Source organism: Panthera uncia (genome assembly GCF_023721935.1).
Source record: "Panthera uncia isolate 11264 chromosome C1 unlocalized genomic scaffold, Puncia_PCG_1.0 HiC_scaffold_3, whole genome shotgun sequence".
Lineage (NCBI taxonomy): Eukaryota > Metazoa > Chordata > Mammalia > Carnivora > Felidae > Panthera > Panthera uncia.
In genome coordinates, this window is record NW_026057584.1 from 28,334,562 (window position 1) to 28,358,977 (window position 24,416).

The 24,416-nt window shown below is 42.4% G+C and overlaps 1 protein-coding gene across 14 annotated transcripts in view; it reads left to right on the forward strand.

Annotated features, from left to right (window-relative positions):
- PLEKHM3 (pleckstrin homology domain containing M3) overlaps positions 1–24,416 on the forward strand; it is a 196,489-nt gene that overhangs the window by 124,112 nt on the left and 47,961 nt on the right. For 4 of the 14 annotated variants that reach the window (XM_049615030.1, XM_049615029.1, XM_049615032.1 and 1 more), the window contains 2 exons: positions 12,798–12,894; positions 13,450–24,127. The exons of 5 other annotated variants lie outside the window; for them this stretch is intronic. In XM_049615030.1, coding sequence (XP_049470987.1) covers positions 12,798–12,894; positions 13,450–13,653 — 301 coding nt within the window. In that variant the 3' untranslated portion in view covers positions 13,654–24,127. Of the gene's footprint in view, positions 1–12,797; positions 24,128–24,416 lie in introns of those variants that run through there. 5 more of the 14 variants (XM_049615035.1, XM_049615041.1, XR_007454299.1 and 2 more) reach the window with 4 other exon arrangements.

Below are 24,416 nucleotides of genomic sequence, written 5' to 3' on the forward strand. Positions count from 1 at the left end.
CTTCCAGGGGGTTTCAGATCTTGGGGAAGGGGGGAGTGACGACCACTGCTAAGTGCCTGGGCTGGAAGCTGGGTCTGCTGACTCCTTGGCAGAGGCCTTAAATCTCTGGAGTTTTGTTGATCTTGACTACTGTTTTTTTTGGTGTTTTGGTGATGGGGCCAGTTAGCTGAGCTAAAGCAGGTGATTAACAAGGTAGTGATACAGATTGTTCTTTATGCCAGCCAGTTAGTCTTTTTTTGTTCAGAGAACACTTTGTCTGTCTGCAGACCCAGGCCCCACACCCGACTACATCCACGCACCTGGTCCAGAGACACAGTAAAGGATTGGGGAAGGTGGGCTGTGGCAGAAAACGTGGTTAGCTAAGGGCAAAGTATTGCCCTTCTTGGGCAACCAGGCCAGAAAGAGGACCATGTGTTGTAAGGGCTGGATAGAGAGCCTCAGTCTCCAGCTGAGAAAGAACTCAGTTGAGATAAGGATTCCAGAAGTCAAATGTGAGTCCTGGAAGTATAAACAGCATGATCATAGGGGAGGTCGCAGCCACAGAGGTAGGTGGTGCGCAGTCAGTGCTGATGGAGATCACTTTCCTGGAATCTAGTTTCCTGGCTCTGCTTCTACTATGGCTTCCAACCAGCTGGGATTTTGTTGTTGTTGTTGATTTGGGGGTTGTATTATTGTTGTTTCCCATTTATAAAAAAGCAGTTATGGGGCACCAGGATGGCTTAGTCGGTTGAGTATCCGACTCTTGATTTCGGCTCAGGTCATAATCTCATGGCTCGTGCACTCGAGCCCTGCATCAGGCTCTGTGCTAACAGTGAGGAGACTGCTTGAGAGTCTTTCTCTCTCTCTGCCCCTCCCCTGCTTGCACGTGCATGCTCTCTCTCAAAAATAAACATTAAAAAGCAGTTATATTACTGACTAGGCAAAGGCCTGCTTTCAAAAACACTTTACTTAAAGATATAGACAGAGTAAGGTTAGTGTCGATCTCACCATTGGTGGAATCAGACCCTCCCTGCCTGGCCCCTCAGCCTGCCGCTTCACACACAAATGTTAGTCGCTAGGAACAGGCAAGAATGAACTGCCATCAAAACTAATCTGTCACGTGGTCAGATAACGGTCACAGTGGCAGTTGCTCAGTGGGGCCTAGTTCCATGCACGAGTTACCTATTGCTGTTTAACAGATTACCCCAAAACTCAGTAACTAAAACAGAAGTAAACCCTTGTCTCCCAGGTCTCTGCGGGGCAGGAATGTGGGAGCAGTCTAATTGGGCATTTTGGGTTCAGGCTGTTCGGAGGCTGCAGCCCAGGTGTCATTTGGGGCCACAGTCATTGGAAGAAGCCCTGACTGGGGCCGGGGCATCTGCTTCCAAGGTGGCTTACTTCCACAGTAGCCGAAAGTTGGTGCTGGCCATTGATGGGAGCCCTCTGCCCCTCCTCACGTGGGCCCTGCCGCATGCTGCCTCGTGGGGGATCTGAGCGAGTGAAAGCCAGCAGAGGCTACTCTTTGTGGGTCTTTGCCTCTTGAGTCAGATAGCCGTCACTTCTGCCATATTCTATTTGTTTGACATAAGTCACTAAGTTGGGCCCACACCCGAGGAGAAGTGCACTGCCACAACCAGAGAGCTTACAATTTTGAGAGAGACAGACAGACAGACCGAGCACGAGCAGGGGAGGGGCAGAGAGCAAGGGAGACACAGAATCCGAAGCAGGCTCCAGGCTCCGAGCTGTCAGCACAGGGCCTGATGTGGGGCTCGAACCCACAAACCGTGAGACCATGACCTGAGACAAAGTTGGGCACTTAACCGACTGAGCCACCCAGGCGTCCCATAAACATGTTTTAAACCCATCATATCCTATAATAGCGGCCTGTCCTAGCTGTATACTTCTTTTACATATGTATTTTGAATGTATTTTTTACCGTGTAAAAAGCATTCTTTCCAAAACAACCTTGTGAGGTCGGCAGCTCTGCCTTGTCTCATGTCCATTTCATGGGCAAGAATGCAGACATAGATAAACTAGCTGGCTTTCCAGAGCTACGCAGCTTCTGCTAAGTGACCGAACCAAGACTGAAACCAAACTTTCCTGCCTCCTTGTCCAGTGTTCTCTCTGCTGTACCATAGGAGTGTACGTGTTAAGCAGGCAGCCTCCTGAGTAATCTCACACTCTTGGAAGCAGCCACCATGTTGTAAGGAAGCCCAAACCAGCTCATGCACAGAGACTGCAAAGAGAGGCCACATGTAGTCATTCTAGCTGACAGCCCCACTGAGTCCTGGCGGACAGCCGTCATCAGCCACTAGGCATGTGAGTAAAGATACTTTCAAAGGATTCCGGCCTCTAGCTTTCAACTCTTCTCAGCAGAGGCAACAGATATCATGGAGCGGAGAAAAGCCATCTCCACCATTTCCTGCCTGAGATTCTGACTCACAGATTCTGAGAATAAAATGATGGCCTTACACCACTAGGTTTGGGGTATTTTGTTTTGCAACAGTAGACACTGGAACACCAGTAACTCAGCTGTTAGATCACAGCCTCTAGGAAGCTCTCTGAGTTGAAATGTGAGGATCCAGGCTGAAGCCAGATGGAGGGAAATGGGAGGAGAACTTTCAGGCCTTGGTAGCATCAAAGCCATCAGTGACCTAATCTACAGTGTTTCTATCAGGGAGGCAAACAGGAAAAAGGTTTTATTACTGACATTTGACATTTCTGAAGAATGTTCTGTCTGCATGCTTCAGGATTATTTGAAAAATTGTCCCAACACACGTTCACGGAACATGTATGATGGGATCACTTGACTTTCCTTAGGAATGAATGTGATAAAAAATCTGAGTCTCCAAGCTAGAGCTGCAGAGAGCATGGAGTTCATAATTTTTCTATCCCACCTGTGCTCCTGAAGCAGGAGCCCAGTTGTCAGTCACCAAACCCTTGGCTGCACACCTATTCATTCATTCATTCATCTAGATGTTAATTAAGCATATACTCATAACTACATGCCCAGAGTTATGCTGGCCTTGAAGTTGAGAGCGCATTTTCTCAGGAAAGGACTACTGAGTCTTATGATTACGGTCAAACTCCTGTACTCTGTACTCCGTCTTTGTGTCAAGAACTTCTGGTGGAGGCTGCCCATGACTGTGTTCAACCTAATGACATCCAGCAGGATTTCACCCCTTGATGCCTCATGCCAGCCACTCTGCCACATTTGTAGTTGGTCTTCAAGGGGCCAGAGGGATCTTGAGAAGGCTGTCTAGGGAGGTATTGAAGGCTAAGGAGGTTTCTAGCCTTTTCACCAAGTTCATTCACTGGATGTTGCTCCAGGGGTGGAACGAGGGAGGACGGCAGACTCACAAGACAGCATTATCATTTGTGTCTTTGATGAAACCACTGGCTGCACGTGATGGCGAGCTGCAGTTCCATCTACGTTTGGAACGTGGTGCTTTTCAAGAATACCGCACCCATCCTTCTGAGGAAAAGTTAGCGGACTGGGGCAGCTTTTCTCATTATTTGTTTTGAGATTTCTGGCCAAGCCCTAGTGAACCATCAACACATTTGCTCCTGGAATTTTAAACAAGATTAAAGTCATTTGTGACAGCAGGGAGGATCTTTATAGCCCAAGAAATCAAGGAAAGATAGAAGGAGCATCATCAGTCATTCAGGAAGCTACTGAAGCATTAATAAGCCTGGACCTCTGTTAGCTGTTGAACAGGTTTCTTGTCAGTCAGAAATTCACTCCTCTCCCAAGAGCCAGTCATTCATTTATCTATCCGTACAAGAAACAAGTGATAAATGTCATATTAGGTACCAAGCACTTCCTGTGCCAAGTGCTGGGGACAGGATAGAGAAGGCACAGCGCCTGCCCTCTCAGAACATTCTCTCCCAGTTCTGTACTGGTATGCCAAGCACATCGGAGGGGCAGCCTAACCATTCCATTCTGCATTTAAAGGAGAGAAATAAGAGAAATGGGGCTTTAGCACAGGGTTATGTTGACTCCGGCTTCCGCAGGGGCCAGGCAAGTGGCATGGCATCTGTGCCTGACACAGGCCCAAGTAGACGCTTCAGGTCATGACGAGGAGCCAGAGTCCATCCTCCTCTGAAGAGGACAGCTGTTACTAAGTAGCTCCGGAGCTGTCATCTCTTCCCGTTTTCCAAGAGAAGCCGGAAATCCGCATTTTTATGTGAAATTTCTTTATATTTAAACACTCTGCAGGCCAAACAAAACACAGCCACTGGTTTTGACCTCTGCTTTATAATAGAGAATGCTCGCTTTTGTTCCTTCAGAACTAATGAATGCTCAATTATGAGAAGGAATTTGGAGGTTGGTGTTAGATTATGCTCCTCAAAAGGCTGCAGACCCCACCCTGAACCCTCGAGATACTAATTGACACACTAGCACAGGCCGACAGCTGGGCTCTGGAAGTAGGAACACACGAGGAAACAGGCCAGCTAGTCCAGGTCACTTTGGGAGGTCAGGGCAGCAGTGCAAACATTAGGAAGGCTGAAGACAAAGGTCAGGTGGCAGCAAGGAAGCCCTCCGTTTCCTCGAGCTGTTGGTTAATGAATCATATTCAAAAACTATCACCAGATTCCCCCTCTCTGGCACTGCTTCGTGAGGTGGAAAACTTAAATGGAAATCAAAATTACCATGGCTGTCGGGAGCTTTTCAGAGACCAGCAGGCCAGTGCGAGGCCAACATAGGATGAAGTTTCTGCCTGGAGCAAAGGTCTCCAAAGGATACCTGGTGTTGGGTATTGCAGAAGGGCTGGATGGAACAGGATTATATACTGGAGCCTTGGAGCCCGGCTGCCCATATTCGAATGCCAGCTCACTCCAGACTCACTAGGTGACCTTGAACTAATCACTTGTCTTAATAACTCAAAAAAAAGCTTCATCTCTGAAGCCGGGGATAATAATGGTACCTTCCCCAGAAGTTGCTGTGAGGCTCAGAGGAGTGAGCCTACAATGCTGCTTGACACTCAGAGCTTAGGAGCTACAAGCTTCACTGGTGGCCCAAGTACTGGGATTAGTGTTGCTAGGAGAGGTGGGCCTTCCCTAAATGGCTCCCTGTAGCTTTCTTCAGTGGCACCGAGACACTGCATCTGTGGATACCGATGGCAACCGCCACCGCAGAAGTAATGTTTGTTCTACCTGTTTGGGCCCTCAGATTCTGCGTGGGGCTCTCGGCCACTGGATCCTACCATAGCCGCACTGCGGTCACTGCATGGACCAGCACCTTGATAGGGAAGAGAAACCCTGGGTGGGCTTCCTCCTGCCTCTAGGGTGGTCCTAGACCAGACCTCCCCAGAGGAACTGCACTTCGAGGCCTCCCACCCTCACCCCCTTCCTGCCCAGGCAGTAAGAACTCCCCAGAGGGCCGTGCTAGATAGAACAAGTCAGAAGCACATACTGGCCTCCTAGCTTCACCATCTTTCTTTGGTCTTGCTAGGAGGCCTTCAACACTTGAACCAGAAGCTGAGTTTTGGCTTCCCCAAAACGGTAGGCACCTTCAGTACTTGTCTCTCTGAAGAATGAGTGCCCTTTTGGTGGTGGATGGGGGCGGGGGGGGGGGGGGGGGTGGGTAAAAAATATCTTTTATTTTTTCAAAAAAAATTCTTTAAATTTCGTACAATCCTAGAATGTGCTGTGTGTGTGTGTGTGTGTGTGCGCGTGCACGCTTAAAAAATACTGAATCCACACTGTTTCTGTAGCTATAGAAGGGAGGAGCTTACCAGACTGAACTTTTGGCAGAAATAAAAAGGACCCATGTTTCCTTCCCACCTGCAATTATAGTTTTACCAGCTTGTAAAGCACCCGTAGAATTTGCAGTACATTCTTCCTTTGCAGGAGGGGAGAGGCCCTGCTGTGAGGGTAATTGGCTTTCTAGCTTCCTTTAATGTGCAGGTGGAAGGGACCTGTACTGAAGGGCCTATACTCTTAGGATTAACTGATGTTGAATTGTGTTTAACTTCCACGCATCTCCCTGAATACATGTGTTCCATTAAATCTTAGGAGTGGAAACACAGCTTATAACCTCGGAAAATATCCCCATCCCTATCACTTCTTATGGCTTTACAAAAACAGAGGTTTTTTTTTTTTTAATGGATTAAAAAAATTTTTTTAATGTTTATTCATTTTTTAAGAGAGAGAGAGACAGAGCACAAGTAGGGGAGGGGCAGAGAGAGGGAGACACAGAATCTGAAGCAGGGTCCAGGCTCCAAGCTATCAGCACAGAGCCCAAAGTGGGGCTTGAACTCCCAAACCATGAGATCATGACCTGAGCCAAAGTCTGATGCTTAACGGACTGAGCCACCCAGGTGCCCCTTAAATGGATTTTTAACCACCGAAGGGATTATGCTCAACCCTGTTTAACCCTTGTGTTAAAGATACATGGCATCTTTAAATGACAGTTTCACACAGTACATCCAACTTGTATGACTTTTTTCCTCAAGCTTTGGCTGTTTACAGTATTGGTACCCAGGAGGAGAATCTCGGACTCTTCACTACTTTATATCTAGAATCCTAAGTTACCTTATTTGTGAAGTGAAAAGGTAGAGTTAAACAATTTTTACAGCCCCTCTCCCAGCTCAAGGAATCCTGGTTCCATGATCCTTAAGAAGTGATTAAATTGTGGAAGCTACTCTACATGTCTCTATCTACTTTCTGGGATTTTCTTGCCAGTTTTCATAAACTAGCAAGGCTCTGAACATAGCAAAGAACATGGAGTGAAAGCCAGATAGCTGCTCCTTCAATCAAGGGACAAATGTCAAGATTCCATTTGCCAAAGATCAACTGATGTTTTCACTTTTTGTCCTTAAACAGCAGTTTTAATCTTTTCTACAAACTTAATCTGAAGGACAGCTTACAAAAACAAGTTAAATATACTGATTTTATACAGCCCTTAAAAGCAAATTACCTTCTTAATACCTTACAATCTAGTGGCGACTAGAATAGTCCCCAGCACACAAAAGTTGGCCAGTAAAAATGTGCAGAATATGCCAGCTAGTGAATTTGCTCCTAAATGGGCAGCTTTGATAGGTTATCTGGTGAACTAGGAGTTGGAGTTTGTGTCAGAGCTAAAAGCAGAGAGCCCCTTGCAGCACGGGTGTGCATGAAGGACAATGAAAGAATGGGGCATCATAAGGGAAGGCTTAGACCTGAAGAAAAAGGGAATTCAGGGAAGGAGGTTGTTGAATGGATTCTTGGCTGGAGCAGAGGTCAAGGGTGCAGAGAGAAAGTCTAGGTAATCACAGGTAGTAAAACTACTGATTGGAGTTTCATCTTTTTCTCTTTTTTCTGTCTGTTGCCCTCTGGGGGCAGGGCAGGGGATCATCTGACAGACAGAAGGAGCTAGAAAGGGCCAGGATTCTCAGGCTGCTTGCTTTTTCCCCAAAGTTGTTAAGGCACACTCTCACTGAAGACAAAGGCCTCCCATTTCATAGCACTCAGTCAAGGAGGGAGGAGAGAGACATTCAGAAAACCTACAACCCAGGACAACAATAGTTCATCCTTTACCAAGTAACATAATACTTCCGGCACTTAGTCTTTGTAAAATGAGAACATTGTACTAAATAATTAGATTAATCATAGCTGTTTTTTATTACATGTTTAAAAAAATGTGACTTTTGGGGCGCCTGGGTGGCTCAGTCGGTTGAGCGTCCGACTTCAGCTCAGGTCACGATCTCACGGTCCGTGAGTTCGAGCCCCACGTCGGGCTCTGGGCTGATGGCTCAGAGCCTGGAGCCTGCTTCCGATTCTGTGTCTCCCTCTCTCTCTGCCCCTCCCCCATTCATGCTCTGTCTCTCTCTGTCTCAAAAATAAATAAACGTTGAAAAAAAAAATTTTTTTTAAATGTGATTTTTATTATAGAGTGCTTACTTGAGGCCAGACCCTGTTCTAAATCCATGTAGATTACCTCATTTAATCCCAACAGCCCTCTGAGGTAGGTACTATTATTACTCATCTCTTGCCCAAAGTCATTTAGCTGAAGTAGAGGAGCTGGGATTCAAACCCAAGCTGTCCTGTTCTAGTACATACCTTCTCGTTTCCGTTTTATATGAAATGTTTCAGACTTGTCAAATCCAAGAATAACAAATACGACCAGCTGCTTGATTACCCCTGCAGTTGAAGGATTCCCTTCTCCAGTGGGCACACACTCTGAACCACTACGTTTACTATTTGCCACCAGCACTAACATTTCTTTATTTCTAGAGGCATCCTGATACCAAGATCTACCTGGCAGCAAGGCCACGCCCTACCATTGCTGAAGCTCCACTAAGTCTTATCACTGGGTAGAAGGAAAGAATAGAAGGCAATGAGGAGAACAGAACTACATAAATGTTCCCATCACAGCCTGAGTACCAGCACCATATATGTAAAAATCCAGTGCCTGGGAGACGCTGCGTAGATGCTGTGGTCATAGTGCTTAGGCCCAGTCCTGCCCAGGTTCCCCCAAATAGTCCATAGCCCCTAAAGTTTCTACAGTCTTAACCACTACTGTGGTGGCCAAAATGTTTTCATTCTGTCCAACCCAGTGACCAGTTGTCAAAAACAGCAAACTTCCAGAGCAAAGAACTGGGTAACCCACAGAATATATTATAGCACAAATGGGAAAGCAGGCTAATTACATATGGACTTATGATACTGTGAATTTGCTTTTGTTTTTTGAAATTTTGGACTTAGCATATTCTATAGTCATCACTAAGGCTGACCTGTGTCAGTGTGTGTTTATATATTTATAGCTAGTCTGCTTCCAAAAAGGACTTTTGTGGTAGAGCTTCCCTCTCTCTCTCTCCCTCCCTCCCCCTGTGTGTGTGTGCGCGCGTGCGCGCGAGTGTGTGTGTGTGTTCATAACTGGCTACTTTTAATTCTCATCACTTGCCATTGGTTTGAATCATTGGCATATATACTTATCAAAGATGAGTCTTTGCTGCTCAGGATCCGGCGTGCCTGGAGTTCTGCTAGCATCCCTCCCACAGAATGTGGTTAGAAAACCCAACTCTTCTAGAATTGCCTTCAGCCTAAAGGTTCCCTTCAGCTACTGGAAGAATAGAGGACAAAAATCTGATGCAGCTGACATTTTAGGTGTGTATATAATTTACCAAATTGTTGACCACTCAGCTCTTAGTCAGTGGTCACAAAAGGAATTAGAAACCCTCCCCTGCTACCCCACAACCCAAAGAAGGAAGGGTGTTACTTGGCTTTGGCACAGAAGCCTGCTGGCACACAGTGTCAAACAGCAGCACAATGGTACATTTTGGCCACAGAAGGCTTTGGGGTAGCGGAAAGGGCCAAAATAGTTGTGGCATAAGTTGGCCAAGATATTAAGCAGATCTGAGTTTAATTTGACGTAAAGATAACAACACTTTTTTTTTCGTTGTTTGTTTGTTTTGTTTTCCAACTGGCTGCTGCTTTCTCTGTCTCCATGGGACCAAAGATTTCAGCCAGGAGCTAGTTCATAAGGGCATTCAAGTCCTTTCAAAGTGAGACATGCAATGGTCTTTACACTGGCTTTCACGTTTGGCTGGGCAAGATGGAGTAAGGATAAAAAGGCACATGGGGATCTGGGAGAAGCTGAAAATGGATCTTGAGGCTTGAATTCCTCTAGGACTTTGCTTAAGCCACATTGCCTGAGCTTAGAATAGAGAGGCAGGCAGTCTGTCTCCTTGGGATAAGGAAAGATTTGGAACTCGGCTACTGTGAGGTCTTGGCCCCTACTGTGTATTCTGGTTTGTTTTGTTAGCAGGAGCAAGTTATTCTCGTTTCTTGCCTTTGGGGTTTTCTTCAGCACACTTAGAAGCTAGGAGTCTCCACCCCACTGATAGGGTGGACAGAATGGGATAATGAAAGGGGTGGAGAGACAAGTTGATTCAGCTGCTTAGGATGAGGAAGGCCAAGAAACTTCAGGCCTCGGAGCTAGCTTCTGGACACATCAGGGGTGGGGATGGAAGGGGCACCATGAGGACTGAAGTTATCTCTATCTAGGCAAGAAGCCATTCTTCCTAAGAGGCTAATGGGGCCAGCCGTGCTAGTTAGGAAAACCAATTTCTTGTCTGAATCGTGACTTTATTACCCGTGAAGTGGTTAACAGTGGAGGAGAAGCTACAGTATTCTGAAAAGTAGTCAGTGAAGTGTAACCAATCAAAAGGGATTATGAGATATACCTAAAAATGGTTAAAATGGTAAATGTAATGTATATTTACCACACTAAAAAGAATATGTAGCTTCTTAAAAAAAAAAACAAAAAGATTAGGATCCCCTTAGGAAGGCACTCCTTGACTTATGTATGGACTCTATTTCATGACCTTCTAAGTATTTGTGAAGTGCTAGGTACCATGTTTTGTGATGTGGTGGATTTAAAATGTGTAAGACAAGATGCTCATTCTAGATGGGCAGTATGCTGACGGGGTCCTCCGAGTGGGAAGGAGATGCATTTAGGAGGAAACGAGCAGTCCCTCTACCCGGGATCTGGAGGTGCCTACCCAATTTCCAGACTGGGAACAGAGACGGTGCAGTTTTAGGACTCTTGCCAAGACTATGCTATGCATTCCCCACATAAAATGTTACCAGAGTTCGTTCTTAGGCCTGCTTTTAAGAGTCTTTAAAAATACTGGCTCAGTCGGTAGAGCATGCGACTCTTGATCTGAAGGTCATGAGTTCAAGCACCATATTGGGCATAGAGCCTACTTTAAAAAAATAAAAATAAAAATGACCTATACGTGGAAAATTCCACCTTGAATGCAAGTCTTTATCCATCCTGCACTCCACTACTAAGAACAATACCTGGGCAAGAGGAAATGCCCAATAAATATGGAGTGAATGAATGAATGAGTTACAGGAAGAGGAAGACAAGTATGAGACTGAGCTCAAAAGGGACTGTATGTTAATTCAAGCCACGATATTGCATAAGTGAGCATTTGTGACCTGAAGATCTCACTAACATTAATCTTGTGTTTTTTTTTTTCTTTAGGACTATTTAGTCCTGAGTTCAGACAACTGATTTTCGGTAACCGCTATAGTTCAGCTATAGCATGCCCTCTGAAAGGCAGTGGAGCATAATGGTTGAGGGCATGGAGCCTGGAGCCAGACAGCTTGGGTTTACATCTTAGCTGTACCCCTTACCCGCTGTGTGATCTTGAGCGGATTACTTAAACATATTATGCCTCAGTTTCCTTATTTGTAAAATGGGGATTATTAAAGTACCTACCTCACAAGATGATGAGATTGTGTTATAAATACGTGAAGTTCAGTTGATTTACAGCACCGTAATAAGGCTTTTATCATGCACCCCGTGACTACAGGTGCTTTCTCTTTTTTATTCTAACAGTTCAAGCTGTCCATGAATAGCAAGAACACTTTAATATTAGAAACTCTGAAATGTTACAAAGGGGATTCCCTACCTGGACAATCTGACATATATTTCACATCCTCTTTCTACCACTACTGCCAATCTTTTCTAGTTTAGATGACCCCAGTTTCTCCATCTCTGACATAGATAATAATTTACCTTATATGGCTGATAAGGGAACCAATAAAGATATAGATACACACACACACACACACACACACACACACACACACAGAACTTTTAATGAAGTATGTAAGCAAATTAAGCGTAATAGAAAATGCTTTTTCAAATGGCTTAGCAGAAATCACTAATACTGGCATTTTTAAAAATACATTTAAAATAGTAGTTGACTGGGGCGCCTAGGTGGCTTAGTCGGTTGAGTGTCCAACTCTTGATTTTGGCTCAGATCATGATCCCAGGGCCATGGGATCAAACCCTGCATTGAGGCATGGAGGCATGCCGCCAGGCATGGAGCCTGCTTAAGATTCTCTCTCTCCCCTTCCCTCCCTCCCTCTATCCCTCTCCCCTGTTTACACACATTCTCTCTCAAAAAATTAAATTAAAAAAAATGTTTAAAAATACAATACATAGCCATCATGATATAGAGCTAAAACTCAAAAATCAGAGTTTGGTGGGGTGATATTGCCAGTAACACTGCATTTAAGAATGATAGCCTTTTCTATTATCAGGTCTTCTAGCATATTCTAGTCATAAATTATACGTAAGTATGCACAGATATGTATTATACACAGTCATGCGTTTAAGGAAATGGTCTCTTTTCCGTAATTTGAAAATTCCTGGTAACTCCATTTTATTTCATTAATGCACATTCTCACATGTTGTTAACTACCTGCTTCCTAGGATGCCGTACAATTTATACTGCTGACATGACCTTGTGACAGAATCATGAGTACTACAGCTAATTTGGAATTCTGCAAATATGAATGAAAAACACAGAGGAAAAATTAATAACCTGTGAACGGGGAAGGGCTGGGGCGGCAGAAGCAAGGAAGGAAGGCAGCTTGGCCCAGGAATGGCATTGGAAGTGGGGGGAAGAGAGGGAGCTGGCTGCCTCAAGACATGTTATTTTTACTGTGGCTTCTTGCTCCTCTCCACCCCCACCTCTTCCAGTCTGAGCTTTGAGCACAGTTGAATTTTCACCACAGAACTTGGCTAGGTCTCCTCAGGGACTTTCTCTTTCCCATCTTTCCATAAATTATAGGTTTGCACATGAGAACAGAACAGATGATTCCCATTATCTTTTGGGTTGGGTTAGGATTTTTTTTTTTTTTTAAACCTGCCCACTCTTAAATGTGTATCCTAGTTCAGGGAGGTGGAGCTTTTGTTAACATAGTGGCACATCCACCAACAAATTGATCCACTCCTCTTTAATAAGATGGTTTTAACCTGGTTTCCTTGACCAGTATGATTACGATCATTTTCCTGGGCCTTTAAATACTCACAGGAAGTCATTGCTCCTGAAGAACCGGGCCTTGCCGGAGCTGTTCACCAGTATCCCCAGCACTTGGAACACCACCTGGCAGAATGCAGACTCTGCATGTGTATGTATGGATATTTTGGTCCTTATTTTAGCGGTGAAGTGACATTTCCAGGACACTAGTATATTTTCATAAACGACCCATTCAGATCATTGTAAAGTAATCGGATAGATCCAAAAGTGTTCATTTTCCCCAGAGCATAGGGACCATTTATAGATAAGGTGTAGAACTCACTAAAAGCTAGAGCCACTGCTAGTAGTTACTAACATTTAATGAGCTCCAAAGCTGAGGACTCTCTGACTAGATACACAGACCAGATGCAAACTCGAAGGAAGGGGAAAAGGAATTTACTGTATTGCATCTGAGTTTATTGTGCTCTTTGTGGTCTCCTAAAGTATTCAAGCCAAGCTCTCTAAAAGAAATAGGTCCTAGGGAAAGGTGCAAAGAGAAATGAAAAGATGTGGCCTAATTCCACTTCCAGCATCTGGAATATTCTATGGCTTACAAACATAATAAAAGTACAGTGAAGGAATTTTTTTTTAAGTGTTCTTGACAGTGAGGGAAGAAGTGGGAAAGGACAGATAACATTTTTTAAAAAATGGTTAATATTTGATGCAGAATTCGATAGAAAAACTGAGCGACCTTCCTGAAAAAGCAAAACAAATAAGGATGAGGACTTGGCCTGATCAGAAGAGAAGTCTAGCAATAAAGAGGTCTGTAGAGAAAAGGGAGGCAAGTTACAAATGGGGGGATCATGACAGCAAAAAAGAAAAGCAGAAGTGTTCAACTTGGAACACTGGAAGAAGAAACAGCCAAAGCTGAGTGGAGAGGAAGAAGAGGCAATAACGATGTTACCAAGAAGCATGCTATAGAGACAGAAGAAACAGTTCCTCCCCTGGAAAATGGACAGGGACTAAAGAAGATGGATATTTTTGAAATTCAGACCCTTCTGAATGAGGCCACCATCAAGGTAAACCCACAGTAGGGTCTAGAGTTTGCTATAAATTTCCAAGTGACCTTATCTTGTAGTTTAACAAACTAAACATGTATTTGCCCGCTATCTCTTGCCCTACCTAACCTTGAGCAAGATCTACTAAATTAATACCCTCTCTTTCTACTTGACTGCCCTGGCAGTGCTGTTGTTCTCTCTGTACTAAATATAGTTCCAGGGACAAAAGGGATGAAACACATGAAAGGCAACAGCTTAGCTTATGTTAATATATGTCTTTCTTGTTCAGGACCAACTAATCCATCTCAGGAGCCCCCCAGAACGACTGCTTTTTGATGTTAGCTTATTTATTTGATGATAGTAGTGATGAGTAAGTCTGTCCTTACTATATTTCACAATATGAATTAAATCATAACGTGTAGCCACTGTGAGGGTTAAATCCTGTTAATGCTATTGTTTACTCTAAATAGAGGGGACATTGATTTCATAATTAAAAGCCTAATATATTTGGATGGCCTTGTTTACCTAAGTAGCGATTTACAGTTAAGATCCCAAAAGCCCTTCTGTATGGTGTGACCTTTTTGTGTCAAAGGCATCGTGTGGTATGCCTCAAAGGCAAAAATATATCCTTCAACCTTGCTCTTAGCCAAGAAAATTGGGCATGGAAGGAAACAAACCAAACAAACAATAAATTGCTGTAGATGCATGTGCACTAAGTTATTCATTTTTACTCAAATTAGTAAAAGAATGGTCGTTCTTATTTCCTAACTGTTCTTTCCAGAAATACATTACTATATTACTATATGCCTGATACAGCTTAATATAAGCCTTCAGTATCCTAATTTGGCATTCCTCAAAGTGTGGTTTAAGAAGAACATTTTTGAGCTCTTAATGTGCTATTTACATTTCTAAGAGATTTGCATGTATCTATCATTCCATCCTCACAACCAGCCTGTGCAGTGGGTTTTATTATTATGCCCATTTCTTAGATGAAAACCTTAGGCAGAGCAGGTAAAAATAATTTGCCCAAAGTCACCAGCTAGGACATGGAAAAGTATCAAAATTCAAACTCAGGAAGACCAACTTAGCCAGTGCTTTTCATTACTATACAAGGACATCTCTGATTTCATGGAATTTCTACCAAAATGCAACTGGTTGGTACAAGAGATGGACGTGGCATTAAATGACATTTAATCACATAATGAGAAAATTATTCCCTTCGCTCTCTTTCTGTCCTTGAGGTTAAATTAAGCAACGACTTATTTTGGTGCGACTTGAACCCCTAACATCTGCTAATCTTTTTTTTTTTTTTTTGAACAGAGTTGGTGGCAGGCTAGGGGTGTTCCAGCAGTTGTGTTATCTTGATTTTATGGCAAGGGATGCTGGTTTTCCATTTGTGGTATTCATGCAAGGCTTTCATTTTTAAACAAACTTACTTAAGTAAATGACTCCATTTAAATAAAGCATTAAGTAAACAACACAGGTGGAATGCAGCTATGACAACGTTTGTGAAGGTGTTTTCACACCATTGAAGTTTGGGAAACATTGTCCTGATTCTTCTATTCTGAAGTGCACTTTAATGCAATGTTTTTGGCAAACACTGAGTCAGATTTCTTGTGTTCTTATCAAAAAGATCCCTCCCTCCCTCCCTCCGTGGGGGGGGGGGGGGGGCTCACCTGCCACGGAGTTTTCACCAGAGCATAGAGAAGAGAAAAATATATTGTATTGAACTTTTTTTTCCCCACAATAACCTATTTTCTTTTGCCTTCCTGAGAGTTTTTACTTTATTTTTTTTTGTAGTGAACTTTTAATCACACCTCATAATTTTTCCTGAAAACATACTATTTCTGCTTTTTTGGTGTTAAAATCCCATTACCTTCTTGTGAAAGGATAATGATAGTCAAGAGATTTTTGTTTGGTTTCTAATATCCTTACTCGGCAAAAGTAAAAATTAGAAACTTAAAAAAAATTGTACCGATCCTGAAAACATGAAATTTGGGTGCCATTGCTCAGTCACTGTTCATGGTAGGATTCCTGTTCGTTGCCTAGCAGGCTTGAGTACTTCAGGAAGGGTAATGTGGAATCATGCCAATCTCTTTCTAAAGTGCATTCAAGCCTTTTCTTCAGGGAAATTATTAAAGCACTCTGCTTGTGAAATTCTCTTTATTCTCTAGGTTTCTGGTTTTCCTATCAGGACTGCAATGCTAATTATTAATAAAATCCTTTTTGAAAGTTGAGGTGCCCCTGAAATAGTTACTGTGAGCAACCAATCCATTGAAATGCTGATATTTGTTAACATGTTTATTTCATTTTTCACTTCCAAAATGGAAAGTTCAGAGCACAATTGAGAAATACTTGGTCATTGGTTTTTTGTTTGTTTTTCTTTAATGTTGCTGCTGTTGTTTCCGGGACTTAAGAGAATAGAGAAGCTAAAAAATCTTGGACATATTTAAGAAAAAAAGTCACTTATTTTTCTTGACTTCATGCTTTGATCAAAACATTATTTTACATGAGATTTCAGAGTTGATCTAGAAGGAGGCCATTGGGAGATGCAGAAAGATTTGTAAAAGGGAGAGGAGGCCCCAAATGCCCAATGTCAAGGAGGCTGGAGTTGGAGGGGTTAATTTTAAGTCCAAAACACAGACAAGTAGCAAAGTTCAAAGACTCCTGCAAAATTTAAGATGATTTCTCAGGATAAGTCAGAGTCAGCCAGGGAAGATCTGGCCTGTTGAAGGCTGGCATTGGCCAGCAACCCCGAAGCAACAGGATCAACGCCACAGTCAATGCTCTAAGGAAGACAATAGAAACTAGTCAAAGGTCTCAGACTGAGACATTCCCAGCCCCTAGATCACCCTGTAAACTCAATGGATATGACTGGCTTTCACATTTTTTATTTCACTAACTCTAAGACGTCTGAGTAGCCCTGTCCCTTATGTGGCTTTCCTTGTACCTTAAAGGATCTTTGTAGAGAGGCAGGTTCTCATCCTTATCTACCCAATGGCCTCACTTTCAGCAGCAGATGGCAATGGCATGTTTCTGGCCTGACACTAAGCCCCATGTCCATATGGAGTCTTTCATGATCCAGTACAAAGGGACCTGGAACAGGTCTATCAGACTAATGTCATCTTTTTTCTCTTGGGAGTAGCCATGACCCAGAGAACCTTCAGAAAGCAGGGCCAGACAAATATGTGGATGCTCCAGCAGGCTAATAATTTAGCATCTTCCTCATTGGTACTCTTAACTTACTTTTAGTAGGTACTCAGATGGTATTTAGTATATTTAGTAGATAAGGAAAGGGAGCGACAAACTGATTATCAATAAAAATACATTATACTTCTTTCTGTTGAGAATGAAGAATTACAGGGCACCTGGGTGGCTCAGTCGGTTAAGCATCCAACCCTTGGTTTTGGCTCAGGTCATGATCTCACAGTTTATGGGTTCAAGCCAGGCATCAGGCTCTGCTTGGGATTCTCTCTCTCTCTCAAAATAAATAAACATTTTTAAAAAATGAAAAATGTATTACATACTCTAACAGTAGCACTACCTTTTTAACTTACTTGGAATGAGATTCCTAATAAGTATTTCTATAACTCTGAACTGGATGGTGTTAGTCACAGCCTCTCCAAGAGTACAAGCAACATACAAGGATATAATTATAAGGTCTTGATCAAAATATACTTAAGGTTTTTTTTTTCTGGCTTTCATCTCAGCAAAATGTTTCCAACTTTTTCAGATACCAGATTTGGTCACCATCAGTTTTTCTTTTTCTTGCCTAATTGTCTTAGCTAGAACCTCCAGTAAAATATTGAATAGATGTGTTAAAAACAGACATCCTGGTCTAATTCCTGATCTTAAGAGTAAAACATTTGGTCTTTCATCATTAAATATGCTTTTAACTTGAGTTTTTCATGGATAGCCTATATCTGTTGAAGAAGTTCCCTTCTTGTCAAATGCTTTTTATCACAGGGAGGGGTTGGATTTTGTCAAATGCTTTTTTTTGTTTGCATCTGTTGAGATCATCTTGTGTTTTTTGTCCTTTATTCTATTAATGTGACTTAATACAATGTTTGATTTTCAGATGTTAAACCAACCTTGCATTCCTGGGGTGAATCTCAATTGGTTATAGTGTTTAATTCTTTTTATATGTTGCTAGATCCAGCTAGCTAGTATTTTATTGAGGATATTTGTATCTTTTTCCAACTCTATAGTTCTTAGTTTTGGTCTGCGATTTTTACAGAATCAGGCAACTTTAACATTCATGCAATGAAGCTCGTCTCTTGCACCCACATTAACTGATTGCTCAGATGACTGGTGCATCATTCCAGAATGCTTTTCCTGGCTTACAGGTTCTCTGTACACCTTACATGTGCTTACCACCAAAATGTTCAGTACTCAATATATAAAGAAGTTTTTAAAATTTTTCACTGCTATCTACTTATCCTCTAGAGGAACTAGTTCACATTTGACAGTAATTTAAAGAGTAGCCGTGGAAATGTGAGCTCACTGGCACCTTATTTCCAATTTATTTGGTGATAATGTTGTACAGTTTACCAATTCATGTCCTAGGACTGGCCGGGTCACACCATAATCTAGCTCTGATGGTGGGGGCTGAGAAGAACCTCCAAATTGGACTCTGATGTTTGGGTTCATCATCCCTGATAGTCACAGAAGAGAGCTCTCCGGGATTCTTTCCATTTTCTATCGTACCAGCCACAGTTTTGGACAACATAATCACATAACAATATTCAGATCTTCCCCTTTTGTGACTTCCTTTGGGAGAAGGGAGACAGAATGCCTAGCCGAACACATTAGGTACCAAAGCCTTGCCAACTGGTGGCGAAGTCCCACGTGTGGAGCCTCCCAAACTTTGAGTGCAGGGTTCATTAGGATAGCTTGTTGAGCAGGTACTGAGACCTGGATCTGCTTTTTAGTCTGAACGAACTACATCAGTGGAAAATGATGTTTGTTACTTGATTGGAGCTTTAGGATTAGGCAACTCTCCTTGTGATAACTCAGGCCTTTTATAACTATTTTCAGAGAAAGAGAGAGAAAGAAAACAAGAGGGAACAACTCTGACCATGGTCTAAAGCCAGGCTTCTGTCACTAAGCAATCAAGAAAAAAGCTCAAGTGTCCCTTGCATAAGTGGGAATTTGCGGTTTCTAAAGCTGCCCATTCCCCAAACGACTAAAAGATGTTATTGGCATTTGGCACTGTTTCCTGTGTTTTGCTCTCCTTAAATTTCTCTTTAAAAGGGTTTGAGTTTAAAGGCAGAACCACTGAAAAAATGCAATTGAATCCTAGAGCTGTGAAAGGCCAAGTCCAGAGTTAACCCCAGGAGGCCCTGTTTTGTTTTTGTTAAGGCGTATTCCCAGGGGATGCCAGGAAGTCGAAGGGTAGGCAGAAGAGAAGGAAGAGACTAGTCCAGATCAGCTCTAGGATGGCACCACCATGCGCCAAGGGCTTCCCGCCCTCACCAGGCCAACTGACTCCACGATGTGCACTGGAAAGACTAGGGGAAAGGGACAGGAAGTTTAGGAAAGACAACCCAGAGCCAAGGGCAAGAGAAAGAAGACTCGCTGGTGGCACAGCCTCCCATACCACAGGCTGTCATGGGACAGAACACAAGACTTCCAAGGGCTTCTTGGCCCCAACTCACTTTTTTAAAAGTTGTGTTTTTTCCCTAGATTATTAAAGTCTACTCATGGCACAGAATTTGGGAAGCACAAACAGTTAGTAGGGAGAAAATGAGAAAATAACCGCCAGGCAGGATGGCAGAGAGTTTCAGATCCCAGCCCTTGGTAGGTCAGACTTTGAGTCCCAGCTCCACTGGCTCGGCATCCTCATGTACAGCGAGGGGAGTAAGATCTAACGGTGATGTGAGGATTCAGTGAGATCACATACCTGGCCACGGTTAGCTGCTGCTGCTTCTGCTGCTCCTGTCATTACCATTAGCCCACCACCACAGTTAACAATTGGATACACATCTGGCTAGGTCTTTCCTGTGCATGTATAGGTATAAAACATGGCTTATTCTTTACAGTAGATCAATTTTTATCTTGCTTTAAATAACCTTCAGAAGCACTAGCTCTTTTGCTTTCGTGTGGAAGATTCTATTGCTATAGTTGAATGCCTTTTCCTTATAAATAATACTAGGATATACATCCTTGTATAAAATCTTCAGCTTCTGATTATTTAAGGTAAATTCAGAAGAGGAATTATTACAGTCAGGGTTTGAACTTTTTAAAAGCTCTAGATACATTTTCCTAAATCTATACCTGCCAACACATCAAGTTCTCTCTTCAGATCTCTGGAGCATCAGCCAGGGATTTTAAACACATACACGCACACGTGCATACACACACATTTTTGTGGCAAAATTTTAGAGGCAAAAAAAAAAAAAAAAAAAAAAAAGATTCCTCATCACCGTTTGATTTTGCCTATTTTTTTTTTTATTATTTGGGAAGCTAAATGTGTTTTTGCATGTTAATTACTACATTTAAAAAATTTGATCACATCTTTTGCCCATTTGAGGACAGACTATTTTTTTTCCCCACTGAGTTTACATGAGTTCCTTGTATGTTACGGGTCATGTTTTTCCTAGTTTTGTTGTTAGTCCTTGGATTTTATATGTGATCTTTTTGATAAACAGAAGTTTTCAACTTTTATGAGTTCAGATCTGTCCACTTTTCCCTGTTGTGATTTTTTTTTCCCCTGTGGCTTTCGAAGCCTTTCTCCATGGTTGAATCTGATAAATGATAAGTTGCATTTTGTCTTTTCAAATAGTTCATTTCATACATTCAGTAAGAAATTTCTGGGATTTTTCTTCATTGTATAAGTAAGGATAGAGGGGAAATTTCCCCCCAAATGGTTAAGTAGTCATTTCAGGCCCTTTTTTAGATACTCCGTCCTTTCCATGCTGACTTTTGATTCCATATTCATATAATCTAATTACATGTGTGTCCTGGGATCTGTTTCTGAGCAATCACTTCTATTTCCTCAGCAGCAATTCCAATGGCCAGTACCAATCATGTGAATTTTATGATATTTTCAGGTCTGGTAGCACAACTGTATCTTCATATCCTTGTTTTACAAAATTGTCTCACTTATGCCTGCCGTTTTATCCCTCCAGATCAACTTTGAAATCACCTTGTCAACCCAATTTCCTTTTTAAATTATTTTAATAATTGTACTGACTCCAAGTTGAATTTTTGCACTTTTTGTACTTTTTCTTAACAGTGAGAATTTTTAGCTCGGGACTTGAAAAGAAACACATGTAGTTTAAACTTATGTAAGATTAATAAGCTAAAAGAATTAACTTATTTTACAATCTTAAATACAACTATGATTGAATGATCACAGCCAAATGCTGCCAAAACTTGTCAGGAGGCAATTGCAGAGCCAGCCACTTCCTGTCAAGTTAGGAGCCTTTTACAGACTGCGCATTAAGATTCATTTTTGAGGTACAGAAGGAGCTGAACATGCACCAAATGTTCAAATGCTTCAGTGTTTTTTATTCTACATAATCAACAAGAATGTTAGCTATTCCAATGATAAAATGCTTTTCAAGAGCAGTTCAAAAATTGCCCACTCTGGCCTTTCTGGCTGCCCACAGCATTCATCCTCTATTGTCTCATGTTTGGAGAGCTGACTAGCTCATCCCTCAGGAATTGTGCACGTCCCAGGAGCGCGTGAATCACACGTCCCCTGGAGGCTCTGCTAAAGTGCATGTGGTGTTTAACTGGCAGCAACCCCTCTGCCCTCTAGGTTCACGCCATGAAACCATAACCTCATCTGGTCAAAGGCTTGCCATTTTGTTGGGACAAAGTTGGCATTTAAGTGTTTGGTTCCGGGGCCTGCAGTAGGAATATCCCAGAAATATCCTGTTTCAGCTTTTTGAATACAAAGGTTGAATGCACTTGGAAAGGCCCGAAATGGAAATGGAGCAGGACCCATTCCTCCTTAACAAGTGATCTGTTTATACCCATGGAAGGGCAGCAGAGCAAGATGGGGTCAGGTAGTGGCTAGAGGCAAAAATGCCTTAGAAACTAGGTGGCATTTGGGCCAGGTATGAGAGCGCGTGCCTGGAGAGGCATGGTAATGGAGTAGGAATGACTAGGCATGGAAACCATACGGGCCCGAGTTGAAACTCCAGCTTTGGTGCCTGTTGGTCCTCTGACCAGGCGACCAGTCCCTGAAGCTTTCTATGCCCAAACTTACTGACCTGTGAAAGGAGTGAAGATGCTACTTATCCTGGGCAGTTACAATAAGAATTGGAAGTAAATATAGAAAACATCCAGAACTTCTCCATGATGATAGCAATAGATAGTAGTTATCAAGCAAAACTTTTTGAGGGAATGATGAGGTAGGCAGGCATCATGAGAGCAGGAGACAGAGGCACAGTAGATAAAAACTAGAAGCAAGTTTGCAAAGAGTGGATGTACCTAGCTTGTGGGAAGACCTTGCAGGCCATGCTAAGGAGTTGAGACCTTATCTTATAGGGGCTGAGGAGGCCTCAAGGGGTTTTCATTAAAGAAATACCAGCTCTAGGAATGTACTGGAGTGGTTAGCACCGGGCCCTGGGAGTCCAGCTCCCTACTCCACACGTTTAAGCTGGGCGACCTTGAGCAAAGGACATAAGCCTTATGAGCCTCAGTTTTATCACCTGCAAATTGGCAATGATAACAGTATTGACCTTTCAGGGTTCTTGTACATAATAGTTATTTATTTAGTGCTCACAGTGTGCCTGCAAATGTTCCAAGTACTTGTATTAGCTTAATGGAGAAAATGAGTTAAAAAGCTTAGGGAAGTGACTGGCACAAATTAAACAGTCACTGCTGTGGGGGTGGTACAACAGCTGATGTCATTTTCATCACTTGGTCAGATATTTTAATAAGATCCTGCTGGTGATGCCATAGAGAATGGGTTGGCGTGGTTGGAGCTGGAGGCCGAGAGAGCAAACAGGGCAATAGTTTTGCACACGTTTAAAATTTCCTGGAGTTGTACCTAAGATCTGTGCACTATACCTTATGTATGGGATACCTCAATTTAATATATGAGGTAGCCAATGAACCCTCTTCTCCCAGCTGACAAGAAGCTACTCACCAACTTCCTGGAGTTTCAATGAGCTGAGTGCTCTTCACTTAAAAAAATAAAATAAAATAAATAAAAATTAAAGGAGAAAGACTGAGGGAACAAAGTAAAATCCTTTTTTGATTAACCGTGTGCCTGAAGCACAGAGGGCCCGAGGAAAACCGAAACCTCTACGATTTGTACGAAACTCTGACCTGCTTGGTAGTTTTCCTTCACTAGAGCTACGAGCAGCAGCACACAACTGTAGAAGAGTCCTCTCTTCTGGCCCAGTGACATAGAGATGCCGGAAGGGAGAAAGGCAGGCCATTGGGTGGTGTGGAGAAGGAGGCAGATCACGGTTGATCTGCCCTCAGCCCTCTGGAAAACTGGCCCCTTGCCGGGCTTTCTTTCTTCACACACTTTTCCATTTAGATTTTGCCGAAACTCTGAACATGTCACATGTGAGCATGCTATTCAAAATGCTTTTCTCTTTGAACCTGATCTTGTCTTTGAATGTCCTCCTGTTGTAAATTCACGGTTTTCATTTTTTGCTTAAGGCCAAGTCTAAGGCAGGTCAGTCAGCGCATTGACTTCTCTCTCCTTGGATTCACACCAAACTACGTGACAAAAATATTCAAGTTGGGGAACAGACTTCCCCTGCACAGTACGCTGGGTGGTATGAAATTATTATAACCTTTGAATATCTGGGGAATGGATAAAAGGATCTGATACCACTACTGTTTCTCCTCCTAGTGACTACAAAAAACACAATTTAAAGCTATAGGAATTTGTTCACCAACCAGGTGATCAAGATCAAATAATGTCAGGGGAGGGAGCTGTGAGGGCAGGTCATTTCTGAGAGGGCAGGAAAGAAAAAGTAGAACCGCCAAAGGGCATTTAAAACATTTAAGTGAGATTCATAGAAAATGCAATATGCATCATGATTGCTTACTTACTGACTCCCAGTTAGGTATTTAAAGAGATAAGATTAAATGTCTAGAATTCAGTGATAATTATGTAAACAAAAACCTGACCTTAAATTGCCTGGTATTAGATAGGGCTATTGACACTCCACATATCTTATAAGTCATTCTAATTGAATGGGGCAGTGTTACCTTCCAAAACCTAAAAACACCCATAAGTCAGAGAACATTCTGATTAGACACACAGGTCTCCTTAGATACAAGCATCAAGTCTAATGCAGTCATGACAGGTTCACTGATAGGCAATTTTCAAGACCTTTTGTGAAAATAAACATTATCAGAGACGAGTAAAAACACAGGCCATACAAAACCAGAAAATGAAGGTCATCTACATTTTTGTAAAGTTTACATATATGCATATGCAAATTACATTTCTAAAGCCATGCTTTGTAGAGCTGTCGTTTTTTAACAATTTAAACATTATGAAAGTTAACTTGCATTCATAATTTAGACATGAAAAAACAGAAATATATATATTTTTTTTTTTTGAAAGCATGAAAAGGCTAGTTACTTACAAATTGAGGTTTCAGGGACGAGCAGAGCTCAAACTCTTCCAAAATGACTGGAGAGAATAAGGAAAGCA